At 33.9% G+C, this 22,192-nt stretch overlaps 1 protein-coding gene across 1 annotated transcript in view; it reads right to left on the bottom strand.

Annotated features, from left to right (window-relative positions):
* LOC148956107 (6-phosphofructo-2-kinase/fructose-2,6-bisphosphatase-like) overlaps positions 1 to 22,192 on the bottom strand; it is a 121,768-nt gene that overhangs the window by 69,836 nt on the left and 29,740 nt on the right. The window contains exon 2 of the mRNA XM_089093742.1: positions 6,164 to 6,322. Coding sequence (XP_088949868.1) covers positions 6,164 to 6,260 — 97 coding nt within the window. The 5' untranslated portion in view covers positions 6,261 to 6,322. The remainder of the gene's footprint in view (positions 1 to 6,163; positions 6,323 to 22,192) is intronic.

The following is a 22,192-nucleotide window of genomic DNA, read 5'->3' as shown; positions in this document are numbered from 1 at the left end:
TAATATGATTCTTTGAGTGTAACCTGGTATAAGAAAGAGAAATTATGCCATATTTTTTTTATATGGTGATGTGACACTTCAATTAAGCTGAAAAAATATTTTCAGTGTTTAATGATCTAAATCTGTAGAACTGCTACCCTTTTATTGCTTTTTTTTTAATTCTTAATTCATGCTAGATCCTAACATTGACATTGAGGGTTTTTTTTTATAACACGCACACTGAGATAGATATATACAGAGATAAGAGAGAGAGAGAGGGAGAGAGAGAGAGAGAAGATATAATTTTTCTTACGTTATCACGGAGAGAGGTGACTGGTTCCATGACTACATCAGCTTCATGGAATGGGAGTATGCTCTGCATGTTGAGTGTGGCAGTTGACCAGTTGACAGTTGGTTGGTGTATGATTGGTCCGGGTGGTTGTGTTATCTTGTTGTGAGTGTTGGATGTAGGAATTGACCAGTTGACAGTTGGTTGGTGTACGATGGGTCCAGATGGTTGTGACATATTGCTATAGATGCTGGATGGGGGAGCTGGATAGTTGGCTATTGGATGGTTTACGGTTAATGCTGATGGTATAATTGGTTTCGGCCAACGACCATGTTGTATAACCGTTGGTCTGCTGACCACTGGCGTCGCTTCACCCCTTCTTATCTTCTTAATTGGTAGGGGGAGCTCTGGAAAATCCTAAAAAAAAGTTTGTTTTTCATGAAAAAAATCTTGAAAGAGAACCATCAGTCCTCATCAATAGTATGCACAAGCATAAGTTTTTAAAATTTAAATTAAAAGTGTCATTCTATTTTTCTGATATGATTTAGAGATGTAAAAAAAAAGTTAAAAAAAACTGTCAGAAAAAAAAACAAAAAAAAATTGTCAGAAAAAAAAAGTATAAAAAAAATAGTCAGAAAAAAAAATTGATCACTACAAACATTATTTTTCTAATAATAAAAGTCGCGACACATATATCTATATCATTCCCATTTTGAAGTTGGAAAATATCAAATAGGAAATTTTTATGTTTTAAGTGTGTTTCATGACATTCTAAGAGATGTCGGGGGGGGGGGAGGGGGGGGGTAGGAGGGAGGGGGTTGGAGGGAGGGGGTTGGAGGGATGGGGGTGGACGATTGTGGCACTTTGGGCCGGTGGGGAACGAATGTGGGGCCGGTGGGGAATGAATGTCTGGAACTTAGGGCCGGAATAAAAAATAGGTATGATTTAACTCATGTGCTAAGTCGCAAGCCATTTAAATACAGTGTTTACATACTTTTTTTCTTGTTTTGATATTGCTCTTTACCGACCTCTGGAGATCCAGGTTCAAAAAATATTTAACAATCTGTTAACTATAATAAGGTCTGTATAAATTTTAGTAGAATTAATTTCTTTACCCACAATGAATATAAAAGAATAACTTACTTCTTGCGTGTAGCTTTCGACAATATTCCTCTTATTTGAATGCATCATTATATTTCAAATGCCAATTCTGAACTGAGAAGATAACAAATTGTCAGAGTTTTTATATCCGTATTCAAGGTCAAACATAAGTCAATCACATCTAACAATTAAAGAGAGCAGACAGATAGGAAGTTACTATAGTATAAAGGAATCATCACGCACTTTGAACACAGATCAACACGAATTTTCACGGTGGTTGAATTCCGGTCATTATACTGTAGTAATATCCTACCTGTCTCGTACCTTTAATTGTACACAGTAATTTGCTACCATCCTATTTGCTACCATCCTCGTACCTTTAATTGTAGTTATATGGGGAGACACCCTCGTTGTAACTGTTGTTACCATTACTACTCTCGGGATATTTAAAAAGGTGGCCGGCGTTTACCCCCCAGAAAATACCCCCAGAAAATACCCCCCTGGAAAATACTCCTCCGCCGAAAATACCAGCCCGCGGAAAATACCCCCTGGTAAATACCCCCTGGAAAATACCCCTCCCCCCTCGTAGAATATAAGGCTTTCCAATTTTGAGAATTTTATTTGAGTTTTATTTTTCTAATTTCCCTAGGGGGAAGGGATTTTGGTACCTGTGTATTATGCGCCATTCAATGAAGTTTACGCTGTGTAAAATTCGAGAACACTGATAGATAGATAAGTGTATTTTATAGACAAATATACGGCCATGAACACAGTAAAATAACATAAATGAAAGGCAAAAATAACATAAACTTTGATCAGCGATCATCATAAAACCCTTAAATGAAATCCTACATTAACCTAATAATAGTACTTAATGCTTGGAAAAACGGTCATTGAAAAAAAAAAAACACCTACCACTTGGAAAAAACACTTAAATCAAACATTTCATTTACTTTATACTGGGATTTTTTTTTTTTTTTTTTTTTATTTAACAAAATTTCCAGATAGTGGTCATATGCATAGTAAGAATTGTTTTCTGACTTCAAACTCTCCAAATACTTTACCCCCCCCCCCCTATGCGTAAATATATAGCCCAAATTATATATTTCCCATCTATTCTGTCACTTGTCTTCGTCTTGTCTCGCACTAAGCTGAAAAAAGCTAACGAATAAACCGGTTTGTTCTCGAGTTTTACACAGCGTAAACTTGAGTGAGTGACGCATAATACACAAGTACCAAGATTCCTTCCCCCTACTGAAATTAAAAAAATAAAACTCAAATAAAATTCTCAAATTTGGAAAGCCGTATTTTCCGCAGGGGGGATGGTGTATTTTCCGCGGGGGGTATTCTCCAAGGAGGGGGGGGGGTATTTTCCGGGGGATATTTTCCAGGGAGTATTATCCGCTGGTGGGTATTTTTCTCGAGGGTTATTTTCCGGGGGGACATTCTCCGGGGAGACATTCTCCGGGGAAGGGTATTTTCCACGGGGGTATTTTCCGGGGGTATTTTCCAAGGGGGATATTTTCCGGGGAGGGCGGGGGTGTAAACGCCTAGTTCCATATAAAAAAGATCGTCCCTATCAGCCAACCATCTAGGGTCAAGCAAACGCAGGTCAACCCCAAACAGGGTGGAGGGATGTCTTAAGAAAAGATTTAAGGGAAATTGGAACCTCTTGGCAGAGTGTAAAGAGGGAAGCTTTGAACAGATCGGGATAAAGAAGGAGCATGCGTAGCTGTGGGATGGTGCTGCAGTGAGTTGTTAGTAGTAGTCGTAGTAACTAATTGTAGCTACTAGCTACTTATTGTGGTTACTTATTGCAGTAGTAGTAGGAGTAGTAATTAATATAATTTTACTTAGGTCTAGCAATATAAGGGTTGTGTATACTTCTTTTTGGATCGACTACAGGGTGTCAAGTCTGGATTATATTGATGGGGGTTAAAGTCATGAACAGACACTACTAAACAATTACCGCATAATATGAAGGTCATCAAACAATCACTGATGGTAATAGAAGAGCAGACCCAACTAGTCAATCTTGTCTGCTTAATACACATTTGATGTAGGAAACATTTGATGGTTCCATGAAAGAATCAATGCAAGGGACTCAGCAAAGCACAACCTGGCCTTAATATTTTATAAATTAAGATTCAAACTAATTTGATCCTGTAGCCAGTGAATATGGCGGGGACAAAAGCAAACAAATAATAACCATCCGCAAGGTGGCACTGAGCTGGAATACGTTGAAAACACTTCAGAGCAAACAGAAATCGTTGGACCAATAAAAATGATTTCTTTTTTCCTGTACAGTTTTTTTGGAAAGTTTTCATTTTGCTATTTTGGCATTTTCACCTGCAATATTACTGACTGATTTGTTTTAGAGACTGAACAGAAAGATTTAGGAGGTGGCTCGAACTTCCAAACTTCCAACACTAATTGATCATTGACTATTAGTTATTACCTTCAGCCAACAATTGCAGCAATAAACTGCTCAGTGAGCTAATATCTCAGTTCGTCCAGCACTTACGAACTACTTGTATTTTGTAGTATACTTTGTCTTGGACCAAACAAAAAGCCAAATAATTATCATGAGTGGTAATTGTGTTATGAAACACACCCTTAATATGACTTTCTGTTTCTGTCACCTAGGCCTCTTTGGACACATTGAATGAAGTCTCCTTAAAAAAAAAAAAAAAAAAAAAAAAAAAAAAAAAAAAAAAATCGCTTTTAGCCGTCTAAAAACAAAGTATCTGGGTATTTCACAATAGATGGCCAGCAAAGAAGCTTTAAATAGGGTGGGACGAGAGACGGGTGTTTAGGTCTTAGGAGACCTAAACACCCAAATTTATGTCGGTCTTAGGAGAATTAGCGCGAGGATAGAAATATTGTAATAGTAGGAGTAAGCGCATAATAAAAGCTAATCAAGACCATGCTAAAGGAAAAAAAAATCAGTTATTTACAAAAAATAGAAACCATGAATTGCACATAAAACGAAAGGAAAGTATAGAAAAACGAATCCAATATTTCAAATAAGATAGTGGAAAAGAACAAGAAGTCATTTTTATTAACAATAAAAAATGTCTGGATATTCATGCTCCACGTCCTGAAGCTTTTATCAAGGGGACTTAAAAAAAATCTAATCTAATGAAAACATACTACGATTTTTTTATTGATAATAAAAGTTTCCGGACGTGAAGCTGAAATATTTAGACTTTTATTACTATTAATAAAAAAGACTTTTTGTTATTTTACGCTGTCTTGTTTGAAATATTATACCCATTTTGCAATATTTTTATTTCATTTTATTTGTAAAGGGAAAAAACATTTTTATTTATTGGGATATATTTTGATTTTTATTTATACTTTATAAATATAAATATTATTTTTTTTTGTAATTGTTTTTATTTTATTTCGTTAACTTGGTTTTTATTTATTTATTTTATTTGGGTTCAAGAAATTATTGATTTAAGCATGAATCACGTTCTTTCTGCATTCCACGATCCCCATATCAGGATTTTCTTTTATAAAACATTAACTAAAAAAGCTATTGCTAGAAAAATTTTACTATTATAACGTTTTAACTTATATCTCATAAGCTATTATTTCGAAGTGATATTTAGTGATGAATCCAACGAAAAAGCGAGTGATGAATCTACTGAAAACCGGTGATTTCACCGTTTCAATTTTGAGCTCCGAAGTTCAAATATTATTTTTGAAACCAACGAGAAAGGGATCCAAAAGAGAGTATGCGGATGATGTCACTATTTGAGAAAGTGCAAAAAAGTGGGACTAATTTACAAAAAGCCATACATGAACTAGAAGCTTTCCCAGAAACAATGTCCCCCCCAATATCAGCCATTAAAACGAAAGCAGCAATCTTCTATAATAAACAAAATACCCGAGCACCACAGCTTTACATGAAAGGCACATTAATTCAAATTGAAGCTTGAAGCTAGATTCAGCTTGAAGCTTGATTCAGGCATATGGCTTAGACCACCCACTGTACCCGGATGCACTGACACGCAGCAATTGCAAATTACTTCACTATAGCCCACTGAAGCTCATATTTAACTACCGGAGAGATAGTTTGGCGTTTCTGAGGATTAAGAGCCAAGCAATGATTCTCAGGAGGGAAGAACACTTGCGGAAAAAAAAACCCAAGCTCTTTGATGGAGTCAATGCGCATAAACAATAGAGACTATGCAGCATCTCCTATTTGAATGCCCAAAGTCAGCAACAATCTCCTCTGAACTGAAAAGAACAACTAAGAAGTTGGGATTGCAGGAAAATATCACACTGTTGCTAGAAGGAAACCTCCCAGCCCCAGAAGAGAGATGGATCTTCAAGAGGATCATTGACTTCTTCCGAAGTATCGATATTTCATAAAAGACATCCTGTAAATTGTAAGAAGAAGGGTCAAAAAGCAGAAGAAGGAGAGGATCCTGTCACAAGAGCCGTAGGGATACCTGCCGAGTTTGCTCTTAAATTGCGGGGAAAGGATAGCAGGGCCCTACGCTTCCCTTGTTTGGCCCTTATGAAAAAGCCAAATTAGTTTTCTCTCTCCCTTGGAAGAATAGAAATGCAATACTATGGAGGAGAATAGCTTGGATAGCTATTAAGCAATCTATTCTTGGAACTAACGAAACGTTTGTAACATTCATTGCAGATAGCGCATTTGCCTTTCCTTCAAAAAGACGCAAAGTCATATCATTATCCAAAAAAGACATTTGATCTTTCTTACACGATAAATAGACAATAGCTAATTAAATTGAGTAAAAAAAATGAAAAAAGACTTACCTTGACCTTGCTCCTTCCGTTTGTTTATCAGAAAAGAAAGGTCGTGTTGGGGAAGCAAGAATCTAAGGTATTCATCCTCAGTTTGTTCTATGCCCATTTCCCTTCTCCAAGTGCTTCAATTTACAATGAAATTAGAAAAGGAAGTGTGACTGCGAATATCTAAAAAGAAAAATACGTTTTGTTATATATTTATTTATTATCTTGTACATTTACATAATAGTATATTACAGTTATTTTATGTTTATAGTGTATATATATTTATATGTATCATATATATTATACTTATTATTAAAGTAAAGTTCTATTGTTTTATATTACCTCCTCTTTCCCAGACTTAATTTCAAGATGATTTTTATAGGTTCTTTGTTTCCCATTTTAATTTACGAGCTTGGCCAAAATTTTCCTTAGGAATTTTAGCTTTGTCAACAGGCCCCTATTTATTAGCTTGGTTAATTTTGAAAATTACGTTTTCCCACATATCTTTGAAAACTGCGCAAATATGAATGATTTCGCAATTTTCTTAGTGCAAGTCGAAATCTTTGAACAAGTTTCGGAGCCGGCAACGTTTGTTGACTGTGACTTTCTAAACTAAAATTTAGACTTTTATATGATAATAGTAAAATTTCACAATGATTAAATTGCGCACACATACGTCATTTCGTATTTTTGCTTGTATAAGTATAAGTTTGCTTGTATAATATTTTGCGCAAATTTCAAAATACACAAACGTTTAAAAGTGTTAACTTTATAAGATAGCGTTCAGGGTTGCCACCGTCAGTAGGATTTTACTAGATCTAGTAAAAAAAAAAAATCTATTAAATTTAGAGGATCTAGTAAATTTTCCGAAATCTAGTAAAAACTAGTAAAAAGTTTAGAGTAAACAAAACTTTTTTTTATTTTCCATGAATTCAGGGAAAAAAATTATAGTAAACATATGACAATTTTTGCTTGTCTGCTTTACAATTTACAATTTTGCTTGTCTGTCTTAGAGACAGTCAAGCAGTCACCTATTTTCATAAAAGACACTTCACTTCCGGCGTATAAAGGTCGACAAAATCAGCTTTCTGTGTATCAAATCTTACCAACTAAAAATGAAGCTATAATGACACTTGGGAATCTATTGGAATCAAAACAAAAGCTAACCACCCAAGGTGATTAGGTGAATCTCCTCAGTTTGAAAATTTTCATTGAGAAAAAAAGAGCATGTTGAGAGAAATTAAAAGTAAGTAGAAATGTAACATTATATATATATATATATATATATATATATATATATATATATATATATATATATATATATATATATATATATATATATATATATATATATATATATATGAACTATTTCGAACTATTTTTATACAACTATTATAACTTTTCTAGCTATTTGACAAGGTGAACAGGATTTATCACTAAACGTCAATAAATACTAGGAAGGATTGTGGGTCCTAGAATATCGCAGGAGGGCTCATTTGAACGGAAATTAAAAGTTCTAGTGCCCTTTTTAAGTGACAAAAATGGAGGGCAACTGGTTACATGGGAGGATCTTTCCATTTAAGAAGTTTTCATGGGGGAAGGGACAGTGCTATGAAGGGGGCGCCGGACTTCCCAGCATTATTTAAAAAAAAAGATCAGAAATTAAATAAAAAAACTAGTTTCTCAACTGAAAGTAAGGAACAACATCAAAACTTAGAACGAACATAAATTATTACGTTTATGATTGGGTTTGCCCCCTAGTCAATACCTCGCTCTTTGCGCTAAATTTTTTTTAGTACTTTCATAAGAACTATTTATTGTAATTAACGGCCTTTGTGATTAAGGGGTCATTCTTAAGGAATTGGAACACAATTGAATTTTAGCTATACTTATTAAATATACTTATATACTTATTAAAAATATACTTATATACTTATTACGAACATAGAAGTTCGTTACGTAAATTAAGTCGCAAGTTACGTATATTTATTACTAATAAAAACGTTCGTAAATAAAACTAAACAAGTTTTGAGAAAGCCATTTAAGCAAAAAAAAGTAAAATCAATATGCAAATTTCGTTTCAATTATTCATGTATGGTAAGCCAAAATCAAAACCTGCATTAATTCAAAAACGTTCAGAAATTAAATAAAAAACAAGTTTTTTTTTAGTTGAAAGTAAGGAGCCACATTAAAACTTAAAACGATCGGAAATTATTACCTAGTTGAAGGGGGCTGTCCCCTCCTTTATGCCTCGCTCTTTACGCTAAAGTTTGACTCTGTCTCACAACTTCATTTTTTAAAACAATAAAAAGCTGTAGCGTAAAGAGTGACACATTGAGGAGGGGACATCCTCTTTCATATGCGGAATAATTTATGTTTGTTTTAAGTTTTAATGTCGCTCCTTACTTTCGGTTAAAACTCTTAAAAAAATAAACTGTTTCGCATGCTGACCAATAGTCTGCGTATCACAAGTACCGTTCTCCTTATTCTTTGACTTCGGCTGGAATTGCAATGCATGGTTGGGGGCAAATCATCCGAAGCTTCCCCCAGATTTCTCCAGGTACCCATTTAGAGCTGGGTCGACTCTGGCTTTGCTTAGAGAGTCACACCCCTAACTCCCGTTCCAAACCAAATAACCAGCGACATGAGGACTCGAACCGGACAAAAGATCTCATGTCTTTGCCCGCTTATGCAAGTAATAATGGAAAACAACGCATATCTATGCGTTTTATGCAGGTTTGTGGGTATAATGTAAATTTTCAGTTATCACCTTGATTTCGATGTATATAGCATAAACGGAATGTTAAACATAAAAAACAAAGAAACTTTTATCAGTTCCATAATTTATACAAAAGCGTCCTCTTATGCAAGAAGAATACGAAATCACTCATCTACGCAGTTTTCGGAGTTGTGTGATCTTTGTAATTTCAGTGTTGTCAAGTATTGTTTTTATGAAGCATTTCATAGACAAACTGGAAAGCAAAACAAACCAGCGAAAATGCATGAAAATTGTTTTTTCGTCTTAAGATAAGGAAATGGGATTGCCAATTGGCTGACTTTTTTGGCCTTTTGTCCATAAAAAAACAATTGAAAACGGTGCTTAATGCTTAAAGATAAGCTTACAAAGTTAAAAGAAACGCTGACTATTCTGGAGCTTGCATAAAACTGTCCACTTACACAAACAAAAACGCAGTTCAATGGCCTAACGAAACTTTTTATATTGTACTATTTTTACCTAAAGGCTATCTTGGCAAGTTAATACTCCTTACAAACGTTACCAATGATAAAGCTTTTACAAAATTACCCGCTTACGCACAGGGCGTAGATGAGGGGAGGAGGGGGTGATGACCCCAAAGCTTCAAGGCGTCTGCGCTGTGTGCCGACACCTTGGAATTTAGCTAAATTTTGTTTTATTTCAGCTTGTGTGCGCATTTGTTTGCACACTAGGCGATTTTGTCAGCACATTCTTTATATCCCCCTCCAAACTCAAAATCCAAGCTGCACCCCTTCTTACGCAAGTAAAAATATGAAATAGCTGACATGTACGCTGCTTGGTGGTCCCGACAAATTTTACATGTTTGTGTAAAAACGCTATCAGGGTATATATATATATATATATATATATATATATATATATATATATATATATATATATATATATATATATATATATATATATATATATATATATATATATATATATATATATATATATATATATATATATATATATATATATATATATATATATATATATATATATATATATATATATATATATATATATATATATATATTTCAAAATATAGTCCTATATAAACTATTTCAAAATATAGTCCTGACTTTAATAGTGATAAAAAATTTAATAGAATAGAAGAGTGAAGAGCTAGTCATATAGAGGCTTTCCCTAACCCGGAATTTATGATTCCTAGATCCTTTGAGGGTTACAATGGATTGATCTGTGTTTGGCAATAAGTTCGATCCCAGCTGCCGTAAGGCTTCAAACTGTGTGAAGAATATGAATTTGTGCCTCCAAACAATCAAACAAGGAGAGGAAAAAGAGAAAGACTCCTAGACTTTATATTCAGCTTTAAGCTGAATTCATCTTCGCAGGCACGTATCTTTTTTCGGGCAGGGGGAGGGCTAAAAGAAACACTTTATATGATAATTTGAATCAGAAGTCCGCAGAAATTCGGTAAAACTTCGAGATTTTGACTACATTTTTTTATTTGTAATTGAAATTTTTAATACATGCTATATGAAGATAGGTAAGTGTTTGATATATAATGCGGGGACAAGCATATTCATTAATTTGCAGCTTTTATTAGTAGTAATCTAAGTTATACTTCTACCGGTCCTATAGCAAGACATTTCTACCGGTCCTATAGGTAAACATTTCTACGAGATGTATACACCTTTTCAAAGAGATTCAGAGCTCCCTCACATGGAATTATACTATGTTCCATCTTGTGCTAGTTAGGACCTTGCATAATATGTTATGAAGGACAAGTTTTTCTGACATAATTTACGTAGACTAGATTTCTATTTCATGATATACATGTCTTTTAGGGTAAATCCGTGTCAGAAAACCGGAGCGTCTTGTTTAGCTGCCAATATACATCAATTATTTTTTTTCGTATATATTCAGGTTTCAGATTAGAATTTTCTACAGTTTGAACAGTTCATTCAATCTACTAGACTAGATTTCTACTTCATGATTGCATACACTATTAGAGATATTAAAATTACATCTAATTTGTATTAAGCGACCTCAATTTATGAAAGGGCATTTTATTTGCACAACTCTGCTTTAATTGAATTGTCACCGAAAATGGGTTAAAAGTGACATGCAATGACTGTTAAGCCTTTGTTTCTTGATAGGTGATTATCCAATTCACTTCTTAGTGTTAACTGACAGAGTTCAAAATACGAACATTTTGAAAAGCAGACAGGTTTTTTTTGTTTAGAATCTGCAAAAAAGGGCTAATTAGTGATTAATTAATTATTGAACATGAAATCTCTAAATACAATATGTATGGAGGGATGGGATGATGGGAAAACGATTTATTAGAGTACTCATAGTGCTCTACTATGGGTCAACTTGCTAGCGAAAAAAAAACCCGTATGGTTGACTTGAACTAAATCAAAATAAACTATGTGCAAGCAGATTTTCAAAATGTATGAAGGGGGGAAAAAAGGGTTAAACTGATTAGCAATTAAGGTAACCCCTAAGGAGTTGGTAACTCAGGTAATTTTTTATAAATTTGGAGCAACATCAGTCTATGAAAACGGCTAACGACGATAGAATGACTTTGTGACTTGACCTAGCTTTGGCTTTCCGATGTGGTCTGTATAATACACAAGTGATGTTTGATAAGTATTGTCAATTTAAAATAGGATCTAACGTTCCCTTCGTTCCCCCATTTCTGAGGGCAGGGGAGTGGAGGGGGGTCAATTTTGGAGGGAAAACCAAAAATGCTCAGAATCGAAAATAAAGCATGATCTGCCTCAAGGGGAAGGCTCAGAGGCCCTTTGTTCCCCCATTTCTGAGGGCAGGGGACGGGGGGGGTTAAAATTTTGAGGGAAAAACAAAAATACTCAGAATCCAAAATAAACGGGATCTGGCTCAAGGGCAAGGCTCAGTGGCCCTTCGTTCCCCCATTTCTGTGGGCCGGGGTGGGGGTGGGGGAGTCAATTTCAGAGGGAAAACCAAAAATACTCAGAATCGAAAATAAACGGGATCTGTTTCATGGGCAAAGCTGTGTGGTCCATCGGGCCCCCATGTCGGAGGGTCAGGAGAGGGAGGGGGTAATTTTGTTCGGGAAAATCAAAAATACTCAATCTTAAAAAAAAATAGGATCTGAATCAAGGGGGACAGCTAAGCAGCCATTCATTCCCCCATTCACTTCGGCAGGGGAGGGGGAGGAGTTTAATTAGGCAGGGAAAACCAAAAAAAAATCAGGAACGAAAAAAAAAGGGATCTACCACAAGGGGAAGGCATGGGCTGATGTTTGCAAGTCGAAGAATTTGTCTTTGTTGGTTTGAATGTCTAAAGTGCCTGTCTTTCTCTGTTTACATGTCTGATTCTTTTTGTTTGCATGTCCGGGTTGGTGTTTGCAAGTCCAAGTTGGGTTTTCAGACCTACGTTTTTTAGATTTTCGTTGGTGTTTGGTTCCTGGGGTTTATTATTTGAGAAGTTAACTTCAGTATTTCATAGTTTGACTTGCCTGAAATCATGAATTAGAATATTTAATTAGCTGTTTGGGTTTTCAGACCTAGTTTTTTAGATTTTCGTGGGTGTTAGGTTCCTGGGGTTTATTTTTTGAGAAGTTAACTTTAGTATTTCGTGATTTGACGTGCCTGAAATCATGAATTAGAATAGTTAATTAGCTGTTTTGGTTTTCAGACATATTTTTTTAGATTTTCATGGGTGTTAGGTTCCTGGGATTTATTATTTGATAAGTTAACTTTATTATTTCATGGTTTGACTTGCCTGAAATCATGATTTAGAATATTTAATTCGCTGTTTGGGGATTTTCAGACCTAGGTTTTTTAGGTTTTCGTGGGTGTTTGTTTCCTGGAGTTTATTATTTGAGAAGTTAACTTTAGTATTTTGTGGCTTTACGTGCCTGAAATCATGAATTAGAATAGTTAATTACCTGTTTAGGGTTTTCAGACCTAGGTTGTTTAGATTTTCGTGTGTGTTTGACTCCTGGAGCTTATTATTTGAGAAGTTAACTTTAGTTAACTTTAGTTTTTTGTGGTTTTACATGCCTGAAATCATGAATTAGAATAGTTAGTTAGCTGTTTAGGGTTTTCAGACCTAGGTTTTTTAGATTTTCGTGGGTGTTTGTTTCCTGGAGTTTATTATTTGAGAAGTTAACTTTAGTATTTCATGGTTTGACGTACCTGAAATCATGAATTAGAATAGATAATTAGCTGTTTGGGATTTCAGACCTAGTTTTTTAGATTTTCGTGGGTGTTAGGTTCCTGGGGTTTATTATTTGAGAAGTTAGCTTTAGTATTTCTTGTTTTGACTTGGTTGAAATCATGAATTAGAATATTTAACTGGCTGTTTGGGGATTTTCAGACCTAGGTTTTTTAGGTTTTCGTGTATGTTTGTCTCCTGGGTTTTATTATTTGAGAAGTTAACTTTAGTATTTCGTTGTTTTACGTGCCTGAAATCATGAACTAGAATAGTTAATTAGCTGTTTAGGGTTTTCAGACCTATGTTTTTTAGATTTTCGTAGGTGTTTGTTTCCTAGGGTTTATTATTTGAGAATTTAAATTTAGTATTTTGTGGTTTGACTTGCCTGAAATCATGAATTAGAATAGTTAATTAACTGTTTGGGTTTTCAGACCTACGTTTTTTAGATTTTCGTGGGCGTGTATGATGAAATAATTTAGGTCGTATGATCAATTTAATTTATTTTTCAATGCAGTAGTTTTTCAGTAAGGACATTCGATATCCTAAAAGTGTTTAATTCAAACTTTTACCTTGACCATCGATGTTGTTAGCAGAATTTCAAAAGGATCATTTATGAGTGCTGGCGTATCCGATGAAATAATTTAGATCGTATGATCAATTTAATTTATTTTTTAATGCAGTAGTTTTTCAGTAAGGACACTCGATATCCTAAAAGTGTTTGATTCAAACTTTTACATTGAGCATCGATGTTGTTAGCAGAATTTCAAAAGGATCGTTTATGAGTGCTAGCGTATCTGATGAAATAATTTAGGTCGTATGATAAATTTAATTTATTTTTTTTTAATACAGTAGTTTTTCAGTAAGGACACTCGATATCCTAAGAGTATTTGATTCATACTTTTACCTTGAGCATCGATATTGTTAGCAGAATTTCAAAAGGATCGTTTATGAGTGCTGGCGTATCTGATTAAATAATTTAGGTCGTATGATCAATTTAATTTTTTTTTAATGTAGTAGTTTTTCAGTAAGGACACTCGATAACCTAAAAGGGTTAGATTCAAACTTTTACCTTGAGTATCGATATTGTTAGCAGAATTTCAAAAGGATCGTTTGTGAGTGCTGGCGTATCTGATGAAATAATTTAGGTCGTATGATCAATTTTTTTTTTTTTTAATGCAGTAGTTTTTCAGTAAGGACTCTCGATAATTTAAAATTGTTTGATTCAAACTTTTACCTTGAGAATCGATGTTGTTAGAAGAATTTCAAAAGGATCGTTTATGAGTGCTGGCGTATCTGAAGAAACAATTTAGGTCGTATGATATTAGTGGTAGTTTTTTTTAAGTAAACTCGATGTTTCTCTATGATTCAATCCAAACGTCCCCCTGCTCTGAGTGTTGAAAATGATTTCACGACATTATTTTAGTTTTTTTTCTTGCCCCAAACTATTTTTTTTTATCACGAACCCTTTTGAGATCAATTTGATCAACTACTTGGTGCCCATTAAAAACGAAATTTTGAGTTAAATAAGTAGTTTTTGTATCTTTTAAAAGAGCTTTAAGGATTTGAGAGATTTTCTGTTCGGCATAGATGAAAGGTCCAATACCTCACTTAAACTAAGAGGTTACATTTTGATATTGTTTGACAGTTTACTAAATTTTAAGGTTTTCTTTAGTTTCAAAATGTTTTTGTCAGTCACCATCTTTAATTATTCACAAACAATACTGAAGAAAACCAATTTCTACAGTTTATCGACATTAAATTGTTAAGAAGGCTATTATTTCATTTTTAATTTTCATGTTTTGATTTTTATATTGATGAAGAATTAAAACACAACCTCAACTAGTTATTTTTTTGTTCGGCATAGATGAAAGGTCCAATACCTCAGTTAAACTAAGAGGTTACATTTTGATATTGTTTGACAATTTACTAAAATTCAAGGTTTTCTTTAGTTTCAAAATGTTTTTGTCAGTCACCATCTTTAATCATTCACAAACAATACTGAAGAAAACCGATTTTCACTGTTTATCGACATTAAGTTGTTAAGAAGGCTATTATTTCATTGAAATACGCATTTACATTTTAATTTTCATGTTTTTGATTTTAATGTTGAGGAAGAATTTAAACACATCTTCAATTACTTATTTTTTTTCGGCATAGATGAAAGGTCCAATACCTCAGTTAAACTAAGAGGTTACATTTTGACATCGTTTGACAATTTACTAAATTTTAAGGTTTTCTTATGCAAGAGTCGGAACACACACACAAACACACACAGACACACACACAAACATACACACCTGTTACCAAAGTCCACATTATTGCACAGAAATACCAAAATCATAGGTTAGGTTAGCCTATGTACGCGCGCGTATATAGGCTAACCTAACCTATGATTTTGGTGTTTCTGTGCAATAATGTGGAATTTGGTAACATGTGTGTATGTTTATGTGTGTGTCTGTGTGTGTTTGTGTGTGTGTTCCGACTCTTGCATAAGAAAACCTTAAAATTTAGTAAATTGTCAAACGATGTCAAAATGTAACCTCTTAGATTAACTGAGGTATTTGAACTTTCATCGATGCCGAACAAAAAAAAATAACTAGTTGAACACGTGTTTAAATTCTTCATCAACATAAAATCAAAAACATGAAAATTAAAATGTAAATGAGTATTTAAATGAAATAATAGCCTTCTTAACAACTTAATGTCGATAAACAGTGGAAATCGATTTCTTCAGTATTGTTTGTGAATGATTAAAGATGGTGACTGACAAAAACATTTTGAAACTAAAGAAAACCTTAAAATTTAGTAAATTGTCAAACAATATCAAAATGTAACCTCTTAGTTTAACTGAGGCATTGGACCTTTCATCTATGCCGAACAAAAAAATAACTAGTTGAAGTTGTGTTTAAATTCTTCATCAATATAAAAATCAAAAACATAAAAATTAAAAATGAAATAATAGACTTCTTAACAATTTAATGTCGATAAACAGTGGAAATTGGTTTTCTTCAGTATTGTTTGTGAATGATTAAAGATGGTGACTGACAAAAACATTTCGAAACTAAAGAAAACCTTAAAATTTAGTAAATTTTCAAAAAATATCTAAATGTAACCTCTTAGTTTAAGTGAGGTATTGGACCTTTCATCTATGCCGAACAAAAAAAATCTCTCAACCCCTTAAAGCTCTTTTAAAAGATACAAAAACTACTTATTTAACTAAAAAATTTCGTTTTTAATGTGCACCAAGTAGTTGATCAAATTGATCTCAAAAGGGTTCAAGATAAAAAAAATAGTTTGGGGCAAGAAAAAAAACTAAATTAATGTAGTGAAATCATTTTCAACACTCAGAGCAGGGGGACGTTGGGATTGAATCATAGAGAAACATCGAGTTTACTTTAAAAAAACTACCACTAATATCATACGACCGAAATTATTTCATCAGATACGCCAGCACTCATAAGCGATCCTTTTGAAATTCTTCTAACAACATCGGTTCTCAAGGTAAAAGTTTGAATCAAACACTTTTATGTTATCGAGTGTCCTTACTGAAAAACTGATGCATTAAAAAAAAAATATAATTGATCATACGACTTAAATTATTTTATAAGATACGCCAGCACTCATAAATGATCCTTTGAAATTCTGCAAACAACATCGATGCTCAATGTAAAAGTTTGAATCAAGCCCTTTTAGGTTATCGAGTGTCCTTACTGAAAAACTACTACATTAAAAAAAAAATTAAATTGATCATAAGACCTAAATTATTTCATCAGATACGCCAGCACTCATAAATGATCCTTTTGAAATTCTGCTAACAATATCGATGCTCAATGTAAAAGTTTGAATCAAACACTTTTAGGATATCGAGTGTCCTTACTGAAAAACTACTGCATTAAAAAAAAAAAAATTTATCATACGACCTAAATTATTTCATCAGATACGCAAGCACTCATAAACGATCCTTTTGAAATTCTGCTAACAACATCGATGCTCAATGTAAAAGTTTAAATCAGACACTTGTAGGATATCGAGTGTCCTTACCGAAAAACTACTGCATTAAAAAATAAATTAAATTGATCATACGATCTAAATTATTTCATCAGATACGCCAGCACTCATAAATGATCCTTTTGAAATTCTGCTAACAATAACGATGCTCAAGGTAAAAGTTTGAATTAAACACTTTTAGGATATCGAATGTCCTTACTGAAAAACTACTGCATTAAAAAATAAATTAAATTGATCATACGACCTAAATTATTTCATCAGATACGCCCACGAAAATCTAAAAAACGTAGGTCTTAAAACCCAAACAGTTAATTAACTATTCTAATTCATGATTTCAGGCACGTCAAACCACGAAATACTAAAGTTAACTTCTCAAATAATAAACCCCAGAAAACAAACACCCACGAAAATCTAAAAAACCTAGGTCTGAAAACCCTAAACAGCTAATTAAATATTCTAATTCATGATTTCAGGCACGTAAAACCACAAAATACTAAAATTAACTTCTCAAATAATAAACCCCAGGAGTCAAACATACACGAAAACCTAAAAAACCTAGGTCTGAAAATCCCCAAACAGCCAATTAAATATTCTAATTCATGATTTCAACCAAGTCAAACCACGAAATACTAAAGCTAACTTCTCAAATAATAAACCCCAGGAACCTAACACCCACGAAAATCTAAAAAACTAGGTCTGAAAACCCAAACAGCTAATTAACTTTTCTAATTCATGATTTCAGGCACGTCAAACCATGAAATACTAAAGTTAACTTCTCAAATAATAAACTCCAAGAAACAAACACCCACGAAAATCTAAATAACCTAGGTCTGAAAACCCTAAACTGCTAATTAACTATTCTAATTCATGATTTCAGGCATGTAAAACCACAAAATATTAAAGTTAACTTCTCAAATAATAAACCCCAGGAGTCAAACACACACGAAAATCTATAAGACCTAGGTCTGAAAACCCAAAACAGCTAATTAACTATTCTAATTCATGATTTCAGGCACGTCAAACTACGAAATACTAAAGTTAACTTCTCAAGTAATAAATTCCAGGAACCTAACACCCACGAAAATCTAAAAACTATGTATGAAAACCCAAACAGCTAATTAAATATTCTAATTCATGATTTCAGGCACGTCAAATCACGAAATACTAAAGTTAACTTCTCGAATAATAAACCCCAGGAACCTAACACCCACGAAAATCTAAAAACTAGGTCTGAAAACCCAAACAGCTAATTAACTATTCTAATTCATGATTTCAGGCACGTCAAACCATGAAATACTAAAGTTAACTTCTCAAATAATAAACTCCAGGAAACAAACACCAACGAAAATCTAAAAAACGTAGGTCTGAAAACCCAACTTGGACTTGCAAACACCAACCCGGACATGCAAACAAAAAGAATCAGACATGTAAACAGAGAAAGACAGGCACTTTAGACATTCAAACCAACAAAGACAAATTCTTCAACTTGCAAACACTAGCCCAGGCCTTCCCCTTGAGGTACATCCCGTTTATTTTCGATTCTGAGTATTTTTTGGTTTTCCCTCCAAAATTAACCCCCCCCCCTCCCCCGCCCTCAGAAATGGGGGAAAGAAGGGCCTCTGAGCCTTCCTCGTGAGGCAGATTCCCGTTTATTTTCGATTCTGAGTATTTTTGGTTTTCCCTCCAAAATTGACCCCCTCCCTCTCCTGCCCCTCAGAAATGGAGGAACGAAGGACCTTAGAGCCTTGCCCATGAGACAGATCCCGTTTATTTTCGATTCTGAGTATTTTTGGTTTTCACTCTGAAATTGACTCCCCTCCCCTCCCCTGCCCTCAGAAATGTGGGAACGAAGGGCCTCTGAGCCTTCCCCTTGAGGCAGATCCCATTTATTTTCGATTCTGAGTATTTTTCGTTTTCCCTCCAAAATTGAACCCCCCCTCCCCGGCCCTCAGAAATGGGGGAACGAAGGGCCTCTGAGGCGTCTCCCTGAGGCAGATCATGCTTTATTTTCGATTCGGAATAGTTTTGGTTTTCCCTCCAAAATTGACCCCCCTCCTCTCCCCTGCCCTCAGAAATGTGGGAACGAAGGGAACCTTAGATCCTATTTTAAATTGGCAATACTTATCAAACATCACTTTTGTATTATACAGACCACATCGGAAAGGCAAAGCTAAGTCAAGTCACAATGTCATTCTATCGTCGTTAGCCGTTTTCATAAACTGATATTGTTTCAAATTTATAACAAATTACCTGAGTTAACAACTCCTTCGGGGTTACCTTAACTGTTAATCAGTTTAACCCTTTTTTTCCCCCTTCATACATTTTGAAAATCTGCTTGCTCATAGTGTATTTTGATTTAGTTCAAGTCAACCATACAGCTTTTTTTTTCGCTAGCAAGTCGACCCATAGTACAGCACTATAAGTACTCTAAGAAATCGTTCTCCCATCATCCCATCCCTCCACAAATATTTTATTCAGAGATTTCATGTTAAAAAATTATCCAATCACTAATTACCCCTTTTTTGCATATGCAAAACAAAAAAAACCTGTATGCTTTTCAAAATGTTCGTATTTTGAACTCTGTCAGTTAACACTAAGAAGTGAATTGAGTAATCCCCTAGCAATAACCAAAGGCTTAGCATTGATTACATGTCATTTTCGACCCATTGTCGGCGACAATTCAATCAAAGCAGAGTTGTGCAAATGGAATACCTTTTCGCAAATTGAGTTAGCTTAATGCAAATGAGATATCATTTTGATATCTCTAATAGTGTATGCAATCATGAAGTAGAAATCTAGTCTAGTAGAATGAATGAACTATTCAAACTTTAAAAAATTCTAATCTGAAACTTGAATATATACGAAAAAAAATAATTGATGTATATTGGCAGCTAAACAAGACACACCGGTTTCCTGACACGTACTTACTCTAAAAGACATATATATCATGAAATATAAATCTAGTTTACGTAAACTATGTCAGAAAAAAACTTGTCCTTCATAACATATTATGCAAGGTCCTAACTAGCACAAGATGGAACATAGTATAATGCCATGTGAGGGAGCTCTGAATCTCTTTGAAAAGGTGTATACATCTCGTAGAAATGTTTACCTATAGGACCGGTAGAAATGTCTTGCTATAGGACCGGTAGAAGTATAACTTGGATTACTACTTTTATTTGACAAGCAAAGCTATGGTGATTTGCTTACTGATCCAATGTGAATCACTGAATAAGATTTATATGATTTATATAAGATTTATAGACCGCCTTGAGATAAGAAGCAGAATAAATCTGGAGTAAAAGTTGGAAGCGGTAATAAAAGCGAACTAACTGTAAAGTTCTGAAAGGGAATTGTATATCGAAAAAAAAGTATAATAAATAAAACTAGGAAAATTCCAGCCATTGAAAAAAAGAAAAATTTTAGTGTTTCTTTTTGACGTCAAAGTAATTGGGTAAAAATTTCGGTAAAACTTCGAGATTTTGGAAGAGCCACTTTCCCTTTCCCTGGCTATGTGCCCGAAAATGCGTGCTCAGCTAAGAATAAGCGTCTAGGTAAAATCTTTTTCTATTAATTTCCTTTTTAACAAGTACTTCTAATCGGCTTAGAAGGATTGATAATCTATAGGCTAACGCTAAGCTAGGCACATATGAGAAGTATTATTTATGATAGATTATGGTATATATTTTTCACAGTATATAAATTATAGGCAATATGATTTTTCCCTATCTCACCCATTATAAAAACCCGAACCGAGGTGCGAGTGCTCCAGAGAACGTAGAAACATAAGCGACATTAGATCTTTTCACGGGTAGACAAGTCAGATTTCTCTTTAATGCAAAACTTGGCTTCAACGTTGGAACACTAAATTTTGAAGAAACTAATTTTAAATTAATTTATTCCAATGTATATATGAAAATGGGTAATTAGAAGTGCAATGTTATTATTAGATGTTTTTAGGAATTAGAAGTAGGTTTCTGTTTGTACGATGAGAGGAGCTGTTTGTACGCGCTAATGCAAGAATAAGTGGGAGGAACTGTTTGTTCGCACCGAGAATGAAGAGCCAGAAATTATCTGTGGTAAACTTACTGCTATATATTTATACTGTGATATTTCTTATAAGGTTTAGAGGTCAACTGCTTTGTCAAAAGAATGTCAAAATCAATTCAATTTGTCACAAATTAATTCGAATTAATTTTTATAAATTTCAAAGTGAATTTTGTTGCAAGAATTTTGCAGAAAAGTATCTATGGCAAAACAAAGTTAGATTTTAGTACAAAGCAAATACAGCTAATGTATTTACAAATCAAGAACCAATTAAACTAATTTTTAATACTTCCAGTTGTCCCACATTTTATTAATCATTAATTGACGTGAACAACACTAAATATTATCTGTTGAGAATAAACCCTGTGCCACACTCCTACAATATCTGGGAAAGCATAAATTGCTTTGTATCTTTACATGGGCAAAAGGCCATATCCAGGATTTTCGTTGGGTGGGGGGGGGGGTATTACAAGAAAACTTTAAAAATGCATTACAAATTTTATTATATACATTTTTGTTAACGCTCACATATAGCTAACGCAGATAAAGTTATAACAACAGCTGAGTTTGATTTAATATGAAAAAGTCAGTAGACAACAAAAATAATGCCAACATTTTACTCTATAGCTTTTGATTTGTGTCTTTTTATTTCAAGAAGGAATAACATATCAAACATAGTTTTTAGGCGCCAGTTTGAAATATAATGCTTCAATTTGATGCTGAATTTACCAACAGTCAGCTTTTATTCAGTTAATTAATTGATTTTAAAGCGCGCTTACCATTAATGACCCCAAATAAATTAAATTTTTTTATAGCAGATATCATCAATTCATCTTCCATTTAAAAATTAATGCATGAATTCATAGTTTCTATGTCGATAAGGAAAACAACCAATTTTTTTTACATCGATATGATGCCAATAAGACATTGATAAGACATCGATATGATGTCAATATTTGACAAATCAAACGCCCGCCGTGTCAACAGTGAATCAACGACAAAATTCCTTGTCGTTGACAGACATGTTAAATAAGACAAAGCAAGATGTAGCGGAATTCCTGAACCAAAGT

Source organism: Artemia sp. Qi Xiang Cuo, chromosome 1, assembly GCF_049724085.1.
Source record: "Artemia sp. Qi Xiang Cuo chromosome 1, ASM4972408v1, whole genome shotgun sequence".
In the NCBI taxonomy this organism is placed as follows: Eukaryota; Metazoa; Arthropoda; class Branchiopoda; order Anostraca; family Artemiidae; genus Artemia; species Artemia sp. Qi Xiang Cuo.
Note: the sequence above shows the minus strand (reverse complement) of the source record. Positions and strands in the feature narration are given on the sequence as shown.